The sequence below is a fragment of the Squalius cephalus genome (assembly GCF_949319135.1).
Source record: "Squalius cephalus genome assembly, chromosome: 12".
NCBI lineage: Eukaryota > Metazoa > Chordata > Actinopteri > Cypriniformes > Leuciscidae > Squalius > Squalius cephalus.
Genome location: NC_137133.1, coordinates 1574327 through 1593759, shown reverse-complemented (window position 1 = coordinate 1593759; position 19433 = coordinate 1574327). Strand labels below are relative to the sequence as shown.

The 19433-nt window shown below is 38.6% G+C and overlaps 1 protein-coding gene across 5 annotated transcripts in view; it reads left to right on the top strand.

The window, feature by feature from the left end:
* lama2 (laminin, alpha 2) overlaps positions 1-19433 on the top strand; it is a 250998-nt gene that overhangs the window by 181320 nt on the left and 50245 nt on the right. For 3 of the 5 annotated variants that reach the window (XM_079887439.1, XM_079887437.1, XM_079887436.1), the window contains 5 exons: positions 1-87; positions 282-475; positions 4742-4884; positions 5634-5732; positions 8687-8798. In XM_079887439.1, coding sequence (XP_079743565.1) covers positions 1-87; positions 282-475; positions 4742-4884; positions 5634-5732; positions 8687-8798 — 635 coding nt within the window. The remainder of the gene's footprint in view (positions 88-281; positions 476-4741; positions 4885-5633; positions 5733-8686; positions 8799-19433) is intronic. The other 2 variants (XM_079887440.1, XM_079887438.1) reach the window with 1 other exon arrangement.

Genomic DNA, 19433 nt, shown 5'->3' with positions numbered 1-19433 from the left:
CTTCAGCCCCACCTGTGAGAGGGAGGGTTATAACGGCTACCGCTGCACCGCCTGTCCCGACGGCTACGAGGGCAAACACTGTGACAGGTGAAGACATATCTCCAAAGGCCGTGAAACAACTCCTCACTTACAGGGCTGAATCTGTCAAAATTGTGTTAAAACAAATAAGCATGCATTTCCCACGGCCCTCTGCAGTGTTTACTGTGAGGCGAATCAGAAGTAAAAGCAGTAATTTACAGCATTTCAGAAAAGAAAGTTTAACAGCATTCGGGTGTCCTCAGGTGCGCTCCTGGCTTCCACGGCGACCCGAGTGTGTTGGGCGGCCGCTGCGAGGAGTGTAAGTGCGATGCGTACGGTGCATTTCCCACAGTGTGTGACCCGCGCTCCGGACAGTGCCAGTGCCGTCCCGGTGCCAGCGGACTGAAGTGTGACCGGTGCATGGAGAGGCATGTGTGTGGCCCTGAGGGCATCGTGTGTACGTATCACCCCCGCACTAACACACATCTCACAAGCAGTTTCCAGACTCTCTCTGACCCTGAGCCTTTTTTGCTACCGTACCTTTAAGACTTCCATATGTGAATGAATATTACTGGCCAAGTTAAGTGGATCTGGTTTATTCCCTCCATGTCTTTGTTTCTTCTGCCATAAACAGACACTAATAACAGAGGAGAGATGCAGCCAAAACAAACATTTTAATTAGACATGTTCAGATTTTCCCCTCACGAAATGACTGTTTACTTTTCCTGTAATTGTTGGCTGAGCTCGGAGAGATCAGATTGTGTTGCTGTGATGTGTGCCGTAGCACCTGCTCCTCACCACTGTTTCAAATGATGTCTTTCAGCGATCGTGTTTTTTATGATCGGTTTGTGTTGGTTGATTGGACAGATTGGGTAATTATGCATGTGTTTTTCTGGGTGTGTGTTTTGTGCGTGACTTGTGTTGCATAATCCAACATCAAACATATATCAGGGATTTTTTTCTGTTAATACAGATTTCAGGGTTTTCCTTCCTGTGAAAAATGACCCACTAGACAGCCGTAAAGTCATTTTACTATTGTTCTGTAAGATATTATTATTATTATTAATAAATACTTTTTTGTTGATTTATTTATTTATTTTACAATATAAAAGTATTGTTGGAATAGTAATATATTTTTATTGATGTATTTGTATAATTTAAATTTAAATTAGGGCTGTCAAAAGATTAATCGCGATTAATCGCATCCAAAATAAAAGTTTGTTTTTAATAATATATGTGTGTGTACTGTGTATAATTCAATTTGTATATATAAATACACACACATGCATGTATATATTTAAGAAAAATGTGTTATTTATATATAAAAAAAATTATATTTATATATAATATAAACTATATAAATATATATACAGTATATGTATGCAAATATTTCTTAAATATATACATGCATGTGTGTGTATTTATACAAAATAATTATACACAGTACACACACATATATTATGTAAACACAAACTTTTATTTTGGATGCGATTAATCGCGATTAATCTTTTGACAGCCCTAATTTAAATCAATATATTTTAAATTATAAAAATTAAAAAGTTATTAATAGTAGTAATAATAATAATAATAATAATAAATACAATAAATGGTAATTTTATATAATATTTATTTTACAGTACAATAGTATTGTTGCAATAATAATGTATTTCTTAGTCTATTTTATATTTGCAATTTAAATGTATAATATATTACATTTTAAATAATGATTATATGATATGATAATTATGATGATGATTTTATTGATCTCTGTGTGTCATGAATTATACTGTATCAGGTTCAAAGCAGCTAAAGTGGATATAACTATAATGAAATTATTCTTAATTTAACGTTTAAAGGGATGTGTAATAAACTGAAACTGAATTTTATCAGGTAACTTAAAAACATGGGGGGGGGGGGTGTAAAAAAAAACCTGAGGAACAAGTAAAAATAATGTTTTACTAGAGAGCCACCATCCTGCTGTAAGGATTGGTAAATAAGATGTTGCTTTCATGAACTCTTCAGTGCAGCATTTGTCTTTTCAGGTCTTCTCACACCTTAACTCGCTCTGCGTTTTGCGTGAAAAGACTTCCTCGCAAGAAATCTTAATAGCTCCATTTTTTCAGGAGGTTAAATTGAGCGGCGCTTTCCGTCCGCAGCGATAGCCACACTCCTGTCGGTGTCTTTTTTTCCTCCCGCTATCGCTTGTGGCGTGTCAGACACTCATAATAGGCGGCCAGGAGCTGTTTCACACTCTGTGTTAAATTTCACGCTTGAGAAGTCCTTCTCCCTGGAGTTTCCACCGCGTTCACGTTTAATCGAGAGAGAGAGAAATAAAGAGAGAGGTGCTCGGGGACTCGGCAGGTGAATGGAGACTATGCAGGGATATTGGATGAGTGCAAGTGATGTTGTGATAGCAGAGGATGGAAGACAAAAGAGGCCAATAACATTCGTTAACAGCATTCTTGCCCCAGGACCTGTCCATCCTTGGCCGTTAACATGGTTGTCCTTTCAGACAGCGTGTACCCTCTCTCACACACGCACACACACACACACACTCACATACACACACACACACACTCATGTTTACTTGGCTATCTAAATGGGGACATTCCATAGACGTAATGATTTTATACAAACTCTATATTCTCTCCCCTTACACTAACCCTCCTCTAAACCTACCCATCACACACACTCACTCACACTAGCCCTAGCCTATATATTCACAAACAGTGCTGGATAGTAATGCCCTGCTCAAATATTACTCCAGTACATGTATTTGTACTCCTTTTTAATTTTCACTTACAAAATGTATTACTAGTTTAGCTCAAGTGTGTAATTTCTATATGACTAATGTCAAAAAATTAAACTGCAAATACTCTCTCAGCCAATGGAGGGACTTTAGGGCAGGATTGATTGACAGAAGGTGGGAGTGTTCCTGAAACCTGTTTGAAAACAGTCATTAGGCTATGTGTTCAAACAGGTCAGATAGTCCTGCCCTAAACTCCCTCCATTGGCTGAGGGAGTGTTGCTGTTTCGGGCTGGTCGTGGTGCTCAAACTAACAGATCCCTGCAATAGAAAGCAGTGTTATTTTAGTATCATTGAGACACTGTTTGTAACATTTTTTGTTTGTGCTCTTTTTCCATTTGCCTGTGTTCCTGATCATTAGTTAATTCAAACCATTCCTGTTAATTATCCTGTCTGTTTGTACCCTGAGTTCTGTTTGCTCATTGTTCTGTGTCGTTTGAGTTTAAGTGGTTCTTCTCATCTCATTTCATCTCAATTTATTTATTGTTGCTCCTGTGTATTCGCTATTTTTGGATTAAAGTGCCCCTATTATGGATTTTTTAAATTACCTTTCATGTAGTGTGTAACAGCTCTAAGTGCATGAAAACATCCAGCAAAGTTTTAAATCTGAAAGTACACCGTATATAAAGTTATTGTCTTTCAAATGTAAGAGTTGACTCTGAGTCAGTAAGATGAATCGTTTTTTCAAACGAGTCATAAGCCGTTTCGTTGTGACGTCAAGACGAAACATTAGCATATTGCCCGCCCACTTATTGCGTGCGCAGACACACCAGGGAAAACGTCTCGGTTACGTATGTAACCCTCGTTCCCTGAAGAAAGGAACGGAGACGTACCGACTGATTGGGATCACGCTTAGGGAGCCTGTCATCTTCAAGTATTGCTAAATCGAGCCAATGCACACATTGGCGTGCGTGCTTTGCATCCATGCTCCGCCCCGCAGCGCGGGTTTAAATACAGAAGTGGATGCATGCACCACTTGTTTTTCGCTGAGGAGCCGAGCGGAGCCCGGAGTCAGCGGTGGTCCAGCAATAGTGGCGACGGGATTACGTCTCCATTCCCTCCTTCAGCTCCACCTTAAGCTTCCCCTCCACCACCTCTGTGTAAGGCTGAATCCCCGCTCACCTCGGGCCTCCAGGCCCATGTCTCCACCCTGGCCCGTCGGCCTATCTGCTCCACCGGTTCCTCTATCAATTGGCACCCAGGTTCCACCCAGCCCTTCAGCCAAAGCTCCACTATGGTGTCTGTCTCCACCAACCCCTCCTTTTACCTGGCCATCACCAGCTCCACGTCCTCCTCCAAAGCCCCCTCCCTCGTTCCTCAGGTGTACTCGTTATGGCTTGATGACACGGCTTCCAGAAGGGGGAGCTACTGTAACCGTTTCATTCTGTTTTGGTTTTGTTTGCTCTTTTTCCTCTTGCCTTTGTTCCTGATCATTAATTAATTAACCCTACACCTTATTCAGTTCCTGTTAAAAGTTTAAAACTACTCCTTTTTAAAGTTCTTTGTCATACACCTTATTTATATTCAGCCATTTTTGTATGATCTGTTTTTATTTTTAAGTTTTAGTCATTTTGTCATTTTTATTAGTTATTGTTTTTTTTAAATGTTTAATGTCTATATAGTTTTTATTCATTTTATTTCATACAATGTTATTTTAGTAAAACAAGTTAAACTAATTGAAAATGAGAAATGTTGCTTTGGCAACTAGCTGAAATAAAATAATTGGCTCAAAGGAACATTTGAACCTTGACCCTTGATCATGCATATGATTATCTGAGGGGCTTTTTCATGTGACCTTGTGAGACACGGCATGCAGTGTGAACAGTTTGTAGTGTGAACTCTGCCTGTGGGAGTCTATGTGAATGTGATACTGTTTGAATGTGTTGTCATGTGTTGATCTTAGTCTCTGTGTTTCAGCGTGTGACGATGACTGCGCAGGGCTCTTGATTCGTGACATGGAGCGCCTGTTGCGTTTGATTGGCAGTGTCAATCTCACTCTTCCCCTCCCCCTGCCATATAAAGTGCTCTATCGATTCGAGAACATGACGGAGGAGCTAAAGGTGAGCGTGTTGGGCTGCATAGGGGCTCAAAAAGCCAAACCCATCCTGAGCATTCAACAGTCACAATGATTTTTAGTGTCAATGCAGTGCACTAATATATGGATGCATTATTGCATTGAAAAGGATGCTATGTCTACCTCTGATTCATAAACTCAATTGTAAACAGGAAATCTGCTGACTAGGCCAGTGATAGAATGATAGGAAATACAATAACAATATACTGACTTCTTGTCACTTGTTGTATTGTCTGTTTAATGATTTACACAAAACATAAATTTCTTCCAATTATCTTCATTTTAGGACTTTCCTCTGTTTGCAATCATGGATATAATCAATTGACATTCAGTCCTAATTTTTAGATATATTATATTTACAACATACACATGGATACACACCCCATAAATGTCTGTACAATTATTCTGCTGGAACTTTGATTGTTTGAATGCTCTCTACACTGAAAGAAAAAAAAAAATAGTAGACTAACCTAAAAATGATTTGATTCATTTAAAAAAAAAAAAAAAAGAAAACTCTAATCACATCAGACTGATCTAGTGCTAATTAGCATCTATATTTGAGTTGTTTACAAATGTTAAAATGTTTTGCATCACATGATTCATAATTCAGTGATGTCAAATGAAGCCTCTGGGCCAGAAACTTCATGGACGTCACTCCTGGTTTCCATGGTGACACGACTCCACCTGTCAGTCATATGCTCATGATAATCATTTTTCATCCTCCTGTCTTTGCAGCACATGCTTTCCCCACAGAGAGCGCCAGACAGACTGCTTCAGCTGGCCGACAGTAACCTGGGCAGTCTGGTCACCGAAATGGACGAGCTGCTCAGCCGGGTGAGTTACAAGCACACGTTGAACTTCAGAGCCTGTACGCTTTTGTGATTTATTCAGTGCTTTCAGTAAGGAGTGTGGAGTCTGCAACAGAGACACTGGGTCACAACCACTTGTTCAGTAACCATTCACAAATATATGTGGGCAAAAGTTCACACATTTCTTTTCTAAATTCAGCATAAAATTTTGTAATAACTGAAAGCACATGCATGCAAACATCTCCTGCTAGCCTTGGTTGAGTCTAATGCGTTTGTTGTTGTTTTTTATAGACATTGGTATTATTAGTTAAAGTTGAAGCATGTAAGATTTTTTATGTTAAAATACATTATATGAAAGGTAGGGTAGGCAATTTAAAGCATAAGATCCCTCCCTCCCTTCAGAGCATCTCCAAAACCACGCCTTTGTTCACGCCAAAGACACATGAACACACACAGCCAGAGCAGAGTCTGGAAGCTTCACAGGAGATGGTGTTAAATTACCTTATGCTTGAGTTTGGGGCGTGGCTACTGTATCAGACTGAGAGATTGGGGCGTGGCTACTGTATCAGACGAGAGATTGGGGCGTGGCTACTGTATCAGACGAGAGATTGGGGCGTGGCTACTGTATCAGACGAGAGATTGGGGCGTGGCTAATGTAGCAGACTGAGAGTTTGGGGTGTGGTTACTGTAGCAGACTGAGAGATTGGGGCGTGGCTAATGTAGCAGACTGAGAGTTTGGGGCGTGGCTACTGTAGCAGACTGAGAGTTTGGGGCGTGGCTACTTTAGCAGACTGAGAGATTGGGGCGTGGCTGCAGGAGGAGGCCAAGAGTTTGGGATGTGGCTACTGTTGCAGACTGAGAGTTGGGCGTGGCTACTGTAGCAGACTGAGAGATTGGGGGCGTGACTACTGTAGGAGGCCAAGAGTTTGAGGTGTGGCTACTGTAGCGGAATGAGAGTTTGGGGCGTGGCTACTCTAGCAGACTGAGAGTTTGGGGCGTGGCTACTGTAGCAGACTGAGAGTTTGGGGGCGTGACTACTGTAGGAGGCCAAGAGTTTGAGGTGTGGCTACTGTAGCGGAATGAGAGTTTGGGGCGTGGCTACTCTAGCAGACTGAGAGATTAGGGCGTGGCTACTGTAGCAGACTGAGAGTTTGGGGCGTGGTTACTGTAGCAGACTGAGAGTTTGGGGCATGGCTACTGTAGCAGACTGAGAGTTTGGGGCGTGCCTACTCTAGCAGACTGAGAGATTAGGGCGTGACTACTGTAGCAGACTGAGAGATTGGGGCGTGGCAACTGTAGCGGACTGAGAGTTTGGGGCGTGGCTACTGTAGCAGGTGGAGCCAGAGGGTGTTTAGCCGGTGTGGGACCATGACTGACACATTACATGAGAAAAGACATTCAGCTTCGATTACAGAGGTGCAAGCCATAATTTACTACATTTAGACCTTCAAAGATTAAAGCGGTCATGAGCACATCAAAGTGAACGGGGCATTGCAATGCTATGTACTACAATAGATGCCTCAATCATGCTCCCGTTCAGAAAGACAAATGTACCAGATTACATATTGTTTACTTTGATGTGTCAAGATCCATTGGATGAGTTTATTATAAGCCAGACACAAGCGTTCACTTTTAAAGATTTATTTTGTGGCGTTTTTGCCTTTTATTAGGATAGGAGAGTAGCTAGACAGGACGTGAGGTGGGAGAGAGAGAGGGGGACAGGATTGGGAAAGGTCCACGAGCCGGGACTCGAACTTGGGTCTCCTGAAGCACAACATCGCTACATGTCGATGCACTTGCCCACGAGGCTATCGGTGCCGACGACAGATTGTTATTAGTCTACTCAATTGCTTACTCATGACACATAGCAACAATGTTAAAGTATTCCTAATATGTTGGAGTTTTTATTGAGAGTAGCCTAATTTTACCTATTGAGACATTCCTTCACAAAAACCCACAAGAGCTGTGTTTGTGATTTTTTAGGGGAGGGGCATTTGCAAAATAAGCTTTATTTTTTGTAATTGCACTAGGTGCCATTAGTGGCACAGAAAGTATACTTCACCATTATGTCTTACTTATTTCATAGGAACATAAAAGGGACATGGACCCTTTTCACAAGCTTTTGAAATGTTCAAAATTAATGTACATTTATAACATTTCTGTTTCATTACCTTGGCATTAAATGACAGTAAACTAGTTACCACTGCTGTGGAGAGTTTCTTTTACACTCATCTCTGTAGATATAACTTTTTCTAAATATTAAAATGAATTTTTATTTTATATTTTATATTCATAATTTTTAATTCCACACATTTTTTGTCCATTTCATTCGACACATTCCTTTATATTCTAGAGGAAAACTACCGGGCATGTTTTTCTGCTGCTGTGCACCATTGGTTTCTGTGTAAATCTGCTGTGATTGGTTAAACTGTACTTTACACGCCGCCTGAATCACTCCTGTAAGACTCCGACCTTGTTGGTTTGTTTCTGAACATGAAAGAAAGCCAGAACATTAACTTGTTGAAGTCTGAATTGTTGCATCAGTTCTGCTCATTTGTGCTGAAGGGAACCTTTCAGCATCTTCTGTAGAGAAGCGTTTGCATCTTCAATAGTAGTCCTTGATAAAGTCTATATATTTCAGTTCTAAAGCAGCCTTTTTAAATAACTGAAGTTCAAGAGCCAGTTAAATAGGAAGAATTTTGCGCTCTTCTTCTTCCTTTTGGGTTTGTGTAACCTTGACCTTCCAAATACTCTTTGCCAAACTAGAAACATTGTAGTTTAGCAGTATTTCTTTTAGTTTTTGTCCATGTTGGCCCCAGAGATGTCAGATCTAATGTGTCTTGTTGTTTTTCTCCTCCGTGTGGTGTTACTGAGGTCGGTTGCTTGTGTGTTTGTTTCTTCTTCACACAGCTGCAGTAGATCATGTGAGGCTGATCTGAGGCTATGTAAAAGTTATTTTTTCTTTCTCTTTCCATGCAGGCGACTAAAGTGTCTGCTGATGGGGAGCAGACGGCAGCTGATGCTGAGAGGAGCCGCAAAGTAGCAGAGGACCTGGAGCTTTACGTTAGGAACACACTCCTGGCTGCCGAAGGTAACGACAAATGAGAAACTGCTTAGAAGACACATTTGATTGGTCCAGATAACACTCCAGAAACTGAAATCAAGGGTTTAATGTTGCTGTGTGAGGTTTTGATGGGATCAGGATGATGTTAGCAGAGGTGTGTGTGTGTGTTGTGTGAGAGATAGAGATTCTTTTTCTAGCACACCTTTATTAACTACACAACATCAAAAAACCAAAGCCAAAAAACACTACATTTAAAAGAAATCACATAGAATTAGGCCTATTCAAATTCTTCAACAAAGTGCAGTGTAATTTTCAATCCAGCACAGCAATCTTTGTACACTCCACACCTCTTCAAAGTTTTCCAATTTTTTCATATGAGAATAAAAATTAAAATCATGTTTTATTCTTGCTTTTAAGTCAAGTCAAGTCTCCTTCATTTATACAGCGCTTTTAACAATATAGATTGTTTCACAGCAGCTTTACAGTGATGATAGGAAATTACAGTAACAGAGATTGTTTTGGCTTTATAGCAGCTCTAGAATAAAGTTATTGTCCAGCTAAAGTTAGTTTTGATTGATTGATTCACTTCCGTTGCAAAGATCTTTAGTTATTAATTTGGGGCCGCTAACACAACATTGTTCTAACAGAAAACACTCAAAGTGTTCTGGCCCGCTCATCCGCACAACAACAGTGCCTGGAGGCTCGAGAACGCAAACCCTGAAATAGATTTCCAGGTGCAAGCCTTGAAAAACTGGTTATGTTAGGAAGACAGCAGTCGATCTTGATATTCTAGGTATTATCAACTGGCCGGTATTTTGAGATCGCAATAGACGTGAAGGACTATAATGCGTTAAGAGCTCACTCAAGTACTGGGGAGCTAAACCATTTAGTGCTTTGTAAGTAATCAGCAATATTTTAAAATGTATACAATGTTTAATATGGAGCCAATGCAGTGTTGACAGAACCGGGTCATACTTCCTGGTAGGGATGTCACGATACCAAAATTCCAGTAGTCCATTAAAATTTTACGGTTCTCGGTACCAATTTCGATGCCACAGCAAAATCTGTTGGAACTATTTTATTTAACTATTTAAATTTTTTTTATTATTTATGATGGTAAGCATAAGTAAATTATACATATAAGCATTGAAGGCAACATGCTGTTTAAACATAAATATTGCTTATAAAAAAAATCAAGTGAAAAATAAGCAACCTTCTATGCACACTTTATTATTATTAGTATTAGTAGTATTTTTAATACATGGAGACGTGGCTAAATCTACTGTACAGTAGCCTAATATAATTAATTCTGTCAATTTCTTCAAGTTAAACCAAATTTTTATTTTGACGGGTTGCCGTGAAGACCTTTGAGTTTCAGTGTGTGAATGATATGACGATAGTTTTTCTCAAATGAAACGGTAAAATGCTCATGAAGTGACTCTCAGAGCGGCTCTGGAGATGAATTTCATCATGTCATCATATCGTGAGGCAGCAGAGACTGAAAACAGTACGATATGCACTTAGATAAACACAGAAGCAACTGAAAGCAGCTTCTATTAGTGGGTACTGGTACTACAGAAATGCTGGTATCGTCACATTTTAAAAATTTCAGTATCGACTTGGTACCAAAGTACCGGTACTTTTGACAACACTACTTCCTGGTTCTGGTAAGAACTCGAGCTGCTGCGTTTTGGACCAGCTGTAGTTTGTTTATTAAGCGTGCAGGGCAACCACCCAGTAGAGCATTACAATAATCTAGCCTTGATGTCATGAACTAATTGTTCCGCATTTGTCAATGAGAGCATATGACGTAATTTAGATATATTTTTAAGATGGGAAAATGCGGTTTTACAGTTACTAGACACGTGACTTTCAAATGAAAGATTGGTATCAAAGAGCACACCCAGACGACGAAGACTTGACAGAGCAGCCATCAAGTGTTAGACAGTATTCTAGGTTATTACTTGAGGACGTTTTTTTGTCCAATAATTAGAATCTCTGTTTTTTTCAGAACTAAGTAGTAGGAAATTACTAGTTGACAAATGCCAATATGCCAGTATGCCAACCCATCCAATCCTGGTGCTTTACCATTCTTCATACTCTGCAAAGCATTAAAAAGTGTGTCTATTGTTAAGGGACATATCAGTTCTGCATATGAATCTTCATTTACTTTTGGTAGATTGGACACAAATTCAGGTAATTAACTGGCCATCCACAACACTGTTGGAATACAGCTCCTTATAAAAACCCACAGCCCATTTTCGAATGTCAGAAACCTCAGTCAGAACTTTTCCATCTTCTGACCGTAAACACTGAATACTTTTTCTTTGGCCATTTTTCCTTTCTAAACTGAAGAAGAACTTAGACGGGTCATCCATTTCAAAAAAGACTCTGCAATCTGGATCTAACCAGCTGAGACCTTGTACCTAATAGATCTGCTAAGACTGCTTTTTTTCCTTTAAGAGCCCGCAATTGGTTTTGATTTGCAGAGGCTCCATTTAAAGCCTGAAGTTCAACGATATCATTCTCTAGACTTCGTCTCTAGTAACATTAAAAGTGTACTGATTACAGAGTTTTTGTAATTGCACCTTCCCAATCTCCCACCACTGTTGTATTGATGTAAAAGAAGACTTTTTAGATTTCCATCCCAACCAAAAGAAGGAAAAACATTTACAAAAGTGAGCATCTTCAAGTAAAGCACTATTAAAATGCATGTAGGCACTCTTACTGTATATTTAACAGAATGAATAAAAACACATTGAGTGATCAGAGAAACCAACAGGACAAATATCACAAGTTTTAAAACATTGTTTCTGATGTTTAAAGCGATAAAAAAGATCCAATCTTGCTAATGAAATGCAATTTTCTTTCACATGAGCCCGTGTATACTGTCTTTCATTACAATGAAACATTCTCCACACATCACAGAGTTGACAAGTTTTAATCACATTTAGTAATTTACTTCTCGAAGCCATATGAGGCTCAATGTGATTTCTATCTAAATCATTACTTGTACAATTAAAATCTCCACCCAGTCCTAAAAAACTGTCCGTATTACATTGGTTTAGACTTATCACATAAAGTTTCAAGAAACAACATTTTCTATTGATTTTACTGGCGCATAGACATTTTCAAACTTTGCTATCATCTTAATTAATCTGCCTTGTATTACTTCTATAACATCATACGATATTGGTAGACAAGTCCTTGAAAACACAACAGCCACCCCAGCGCTGAGGTCTTATGACTCAGAACAATACTTCCTTCCCACTCTTTCATCCATTCCACTTCATTTTCCTTTGTACTGTGAGTTTCTTGCAAAAACATGACATCTATATTTTTTAGTTTCATTAACTCATAAATCTGCGCTCTTTTGCAATGCATCCCTCGCCCCATTTACACTACCGTTCAAAAGTTTGGGGTCAGTAAGATTTTTTAATGTTTTTAAAAGAAGTCTCTTCTGCTCACCAAGGCTGCATTTATTTGATAAAAAAAAAAACAGTAATATTGTGAAATATTATGACAATTTAAAATGACTGTTTTCTATTTTAATATATTTTAAACTGTAATTTATTCCTGTGATCAAAGCTGAATGTTCAGCATCATTAATCCAGTCTTCAGTGTCACATGATCCTTCAGGAATCACTCTAATATTGTAACGATAACCAGCTGGAGTGCCCTCGAGAGCCACCAGAGGGCGCTCCACAATAGACTAGGATCACTTCCTCATAAACTACATTTCCCATAACTCACTGCCCGGACTCATCATCACTTATCACTGATCACATTCACCTGTACCTCATTCACTGATTGCATTCACCTGTGTCTCATCATCCTGTTAGTCTCAGTCTATTTATACCATGTTCATTCATTCACTCACCGCGAAGTCTTGTTTTAGTGTTACACTGCATTTCTGAGCATTCTCCTGGTTTTCTTGTCTCTTGGTTTTGGTTATCTTGTCTCTTGGTTTTGGTTATCTTGTCTCTTGGTTTTGGTTATCTTGTCTCTTGGTTTTGGTTATCTTGTCTCTTGGTTTTGGTTATCTTGTCTCTTGGTTTTGGTTATCTTGTCTCTTGGTTTTGGTTATCTTGCCCTGTTTCCTGGATTACTCTCTTGCCTCTGGTCCCTGCCTGTTTGTTTGTTTGTTTGTTTGTTTGTTTGTTTGTTTGTTTGTTTGTTTGTTTGTTTTGACTGCCTGCCTGTGTATGACCCTTGCCTGTACATTGGATTAGGCCTCTGGATTGCCCCATACAATAAAGCTGCGTTTGGATCCTCTACCTTCGTGTCTCTGAGCAGTTCGTATAAATATGATGATTTGATGATCAAGAAACATTCATTTTTATTTTCAATGTTGTACAATTTTTTTTTTTTTTTTTTTTTTTTTTCAAAATTCTTTGATGAATAGAAAGTTCAAAAGAACAGCATTTATTTAAAATGTAATATTTTCTAACATTATAAATGTCTTTACTGTAACTTTTGATCAGTTTAACTCATCCTTGATGAATAAAAGTATTGATTTATTTTATTTATTTCCCCCAAAAATAAAATTAAAATTCTCACTGACCCCAAACTTTTGAAGGGTCGTGTTTAATGTTACAAAAGCTTTAGATTTCAGATAAATGCTGTTCTTCTGAACTTTCTATTCATCATAGCATCATGAAATAAACATGTAAAAAACTGTTTTCAACACTGATAATAATCATAAATGTTTCTTGATCATCAAATCCTCATATTAGAGTGATTCCTGAAGGATCATGTGACACTGAAGACTGGAGTAATGATGCTGAACATTCAGCTTTGATCACAGGAATAAATTACACTTCACTGTATATTCACATAGAAAACAGCAGATTTACATTATAATAATATTTCACAATATTACTGTTTTTGTTTGTATTTTTAATCAAATAAATGCAGCCTTGGTGAGCAGAAGACACTTCTTTTAAAAACATGAAAAATCTTACTGACCCCAAACTTTTGAACGGTAGTGTACTTTCAGAGAAGAGATTTTAAAGTTATGAGGGATGAAAAAAGCCAGGTCCATACCACGCCGTTATTCTTGTGACATATCATTAGACTTCCTTTTCACTGATGGCACTTTAAATATACAGTAATTCACCCACCATCTCATCAAGCTGTTCATCAATCTCATCAATGATCCATTGTCTCATCATCTTTTTGAATCTGTTTATCACGACTCTTCACTCGACTACTTCCTGGTTCTTCATTGTCCACACTCAAATCCGAAACCTAACTTGGCTTTCTTTTTCCACACTCTACCTTCATTACGACTTTGAGACCCACTTTCATCTTCTGTACCATTTGACACATTTTTTCTGGACAAGCGTGTACCAAGTGCCCCACTTTCCCACATCCAAGCATGTCATGCTCTCTGTTGTTGCAAAAATTACACAATCAAAGCTATCAACTTTGAATTTAAAAAGCAATATTCAGTTCATCAATATCAAAATCATATATACTTGTCTGCGGAAAGACACAACATGTTTCAACAACGAGGATTTGCATCCTAAGAAATTTTCTTTAATCGCAGAAACCAACTGTCCACATCGAGATGATTCACGTTGCAGCGTTCGTCACTAATAAACACAGGCACATTGGAAAGCAAAACCTTTCTCGCTGGACTAACAAGTGGGAAAACCTTGATCAAGCTATCATTGAGGACTATCCCCTTTTCAACTGTTCACTTTTCAATTTTGTCTAAAATTAACACCACAGCACCGTTCAGTCTCGACGCCGAACGAATACTACTGTGGCCAACCAGAGAGAGAGAGATTTTTTTGATTTTTATAAAAAAACTTTATTACATCACTTTAATTCATCAAAAACTTAACACCACAAAATATCAAAACACAACTCTCCCTCCTCCACTGTACAGAGAACATCATTATAACACCACTGCTGTACAAAGGTTCCCACATCGTTCATTGCTCTATAATACCTAAAATCTATTGTGATTCTAGACTTTACAAAAGCTTTGAAAACAGGCAAAAGCTCCTGACCATGTGTCTTCTCAATTGTATTTCTCCTTGTAGTAAGTATGGCAAGTTTTGCTTGACCTACCAAAAAATTAATCAATTGCCATTTTATCTTTTGATTCTGCCTATAGCCAGCTCCCAAAATAAAGGTACTTTGAGTATATACTTCTCCACATTTAAGAAAAACCTGGCTTAATATATCAAACAATGGCATCAATCTTTCACATTCTGAATAGCAATGAAATACAGTCTCTCTACATCCACAAAAAACACACTTATCATCAACATTAGAATTGATAACAGATATAAAAGCATTTACTGCCACAACACCATGTAAAATTCTCCATTGTAAGTCACCAACACGTTTCATCAATGGTGGTTTATACAGCACCCTCCACACTGGTTTTACTCCCTCATCTATTGCAAGTTTACTTCTCCACACTGTGTCAGTTCTTTTATCTAACATCGTTTTGTTATACACTTTCACAAAACATTTGTACATCAATTTACCTCCCAACATAGTCAAGTCCAAATCCATTAAACCTTTCAAATCCAATAAAGGACCTGTTGCATCTTTAAAATCTGGTGTAAGACCAAGTTTTGGAAAGGAATCAGTCTCATCCAAAACTATAGACCCATCTTCAAATCCTTTTAACAACTTTAAATCATCATTTGTCAATTTTTCCTTCCAAAGCTCAATTATTTTTGCAGTTTGGCGAGTCGATCTCTGGCCCAGCAAAGTAGCCACTGCATTAATATCCTTCAGTCCAGGCCCAGCCACAGCAACGATATGCTTCAATTGGACATTTCTGGAGGTGCACAGTATCTGGGTGAGACCCATCATGCTCTCGCCTGTTACATCAAACCTAGCTCCTTTAACCAGAGGTTCTTCAAACAACCAGAACAAAGAGTCTGTTTTCTCCAGTCTATGAATAACAAAAAGTCTCCAAACTTTAAAAAGTCCACGATAGAAAGGTGGTAATCCATTAAGGCAAATGTTCTTGTGGTCCATTAAAAAAAGTGCATCATCCAGGCCAAGACCTTCTACTCTCTGTAAGATCGTTTTGGCCATCCTTCTCCACACCAGATCCGCAGACCCCTTCAAAAACGTTTGTACAAATTGTAAACGGAAGGTCGCCAGCCTACTTTGCAAGTGTACCAGGCCCTGCCCACCCTCCTCTCTGGGCAAATAAAGCACACTTTGAGGAACCCAGTGTAGTTTGTCCCAGAAAAAATTTACCAAAATCGTCTGTAATTTTGGCAGAAGGCCAACAGGTGGATCTACACAGGACAACTTATGCCACAAAGTTGAGGCTACTAAATTATTAATTACTAGCACTCTTCCTCGAAAAGACATTTGTGGGTGGATCCATTTCCATTTTTTAAGTCTGCCCTCTATCTTTTCCACAATTCCCTCCCAATTTTTCTGTTGTGCAACTTCATCACCAAGGTATACTCCCAAATATTTGAACCCTCCCCTCCTCCATATCATCTCACCAGGTAACTTTGGTAAACCCGCCTCCCATTTTCCAATTGCCAGAGCATCACTCTTCTCCCAATTTACTCTAGCAGATGAAATTAAACCAAAGTCCTTTACCACAGACACCAAATTTTCAATATCCTTTTGGCCATTAACTATTATTATAACATCGTCAGCATATGCTGACACCTGATGCTGTAACTCTGTGCAATGCAATGATAAACCCACAATTTTGTTTCTTAACTTAATTAACAAAGGTTCAATAGCTAGGGAGTATAACATTCCTGATAGCGCACACCCTTGTCTTATACCCCTACTGATATTAAACGGGGCGCTCAAACCACCATTGACTTTCAGCATGCTTTCAATGTTCTGGTACAACACTCGAATCATTTTAACAAAATTTAATCCAAAACCAAAAGACTCTAAAGTCTTCCACAGATATTGATGTTCAATTCTATCAAAAGCTTTTTCCTGGTCAATTGAGATAAGTCCTAAATCCACCCCCAAAAAACCAGAAACATCCAAAACATCTCTTATTAGATGAACATTGTCTAAAATTGATCTACCTGGCACACAATACGTCTGATCCAAATGAACAACTTGGTCCATTACTTCTCTCAGTCTGTTAGCCAAGGCCTTAGATAAAATCTTCATATCAGAACATAACAAACTTATAGGACGCCAGTTCTTGATCTCCTGTAAATTGCCCTTCTTAGGAAGCAGTGTTATAACAGCTCTTCTGCAACTCAAAGGCAATGAGCCTTCTGTCAGACTCTCATTAAGAACACTTAATAGGTCCTCACCAAGCACAGACCAGAATTCTTTATAGAACTCCACAGGGAGTCCGTCAATACCAGGAGACTTCCCACCCTCCATATCTTTAAGGGCATTCAAAAGTTCCTGATTGGACAAGGGTCTTTCCAGATGTGCCTTTGAGTCTTCAGCAACACTGGGCAATCCTTCAAGGAAACCGACAGACAACTGAACATTCTCTTTATATTCACTCTTGAACAGTTCATTATAGAACCTTACAGCTCTCCGTCTTATATCAACTGCTTCAATTAACTCCTGGCCACTTTCTGACCGTAAAGAATGAATATATCTGCATTGTCCATTCTTTTTCTCCAAGCTGAAGAAGAATTTTGTTGGGGCGTCCATTTCAGTTACATTCTGATGCCTTGACCTTATCAGAGCTCCTTGTGCCTTTATACCAAGCATATTCTCCAAAAGAGACCTTTTGAACTTTAATGTCTCAGCTTGCCTTGGTTCTCTATTAACATCAGCCAATGCGTGCAAGTTAACAATTTCAGATTCCAATTGTCTCATGTCTCGAGTAATGTCTCGAGAAACATTGAAAGCATACTGTTGACAAAGCATTTTTATTTCAATTTTTCCATAGTCCCACCATTGTCTCAAATCATTAAAACCTTGCTTTCTTAATTTAAATTGACTCCAAAAGAAACAAAAAACTTCTTTAAAATTCAGATCGCTCATCAAAGAAGTATTAAAATGCCAATACGCACTTTTAACCTTAACATTTGCAATAAACACCTGACATGAAACCAAAAAATGATCAGTAAAACCAACTGGCACAATTTCACATTTTTTCACAACATTTACATGGTGTTTAAAACAATAAAATCGATCAAGTCTTGCCATGGAAAGAAAATTCTCTCTTGTATGGAACCACGTATACTGTTTCACATCACCATTAAATTCTCTCCATAAATCACATAAACTATGTGTCTCTATCAATTCACGAAGAACTCGGCTTGAAGCCGCATGAGGCTCTACATGGTTCCTGTCCAACATATCATTTTCTGTGCAATTGAAGTCTCCACCCAAAAACACATATTCATCAGTTTTACAACTCTGTAAAGTTGTACTTAAAATATTAAGAAAACCAATTCGTTCTATACCATTTGTAGGGGCATACACATTTATAAACACCATCTTACACTTTTCAAAAGTAGCCCGTATTATCATGAGTCTGCCATCTATTACCTCTTCCACCTGACATGATACAGGCAAAAACCTTTTTGCAAATAAAACAGCCCCTCCTCCTCTGTTAGAACTCATATGTGTTAACAGCACTTCTCCCTCCCATTCCCTTTTCCAATCAATTGTATTCATGCAGTCACTATGAGTTTCCTGTACATACATTACATCTATATTCTTTTGTTTTATTAACTCATACAGCAACATCCTTTTTTGAACATCTCTTGCACCATTTATATTAAGTGAGCCCACCCTTATTGCACTCATTAATAAAAGTGTAAAAAACTGGCACAAAATATTCCTTAAAGGAAAAGGACACATAGAATTATGTTGTTTCAAACCCATTTTCTGTTTGTAGCTCATGTCTCAATTTAGCAACAAACTTTTTTAGCCTGTACACTTCTTGCACAGTGAATTGTTTAGTTCCTTCACCCCTCATTAGTGTTCCAACTGACTCAATAAACAATCTCCGATCAGGAAAAGAATCCACAACATGTACATTTTTCATATTCTTAGTTTTGTACAAAAAAGCCCTGATTTTCACAAACGAATATTCACTCTGTTTTCCTCTATTTTTACAGTCACTTGCCTCATCTGAATCATCCACTGTGCTGTGTTCACTATCATCATGTTTAACATCACTGTCACTATAATTCCTGGCTCTTTCCATCTTTGTCTTAACCCTTTTCCTCTTGATAGAAGGAGTTTTGAAAATGTCTTCTTCATTGACTGATTCACTGTCCACTCCTCCTCCCTCTAGAACAGCCTCTGCAGCCTCAACCACATCACTACAGTCCGCTACCCCAGCTATCCCTTCTGTCTCCATGTCATTCACCTGTTCACTCACATTCTCTTTTGTTTTTCCCCCATCTGTCTCATTATCCTGTACCTGCTCTTCTACTACACCTCCACCACCATCCTCAGCAGTAACAACATTAGCAGCATCAGTCTTCTCTGGACATGCACGTCTTATGTGCCCCTCTCGTCCACATCCAAAACATTTCATTGTCTCAGATGAAACAAAAATGATGTAATCAAATCCATCAATCTTAAACTTAAAAGCCACACTAAGTTCATCTGTTTCACTTTTCAAAATCATGTGAACCTGGCGTCTAAAACATACAACATGTTTTAATAACGGCGATTTACAGCCTAAAGGAATCTTTTTCATTTGAGAAACTACTT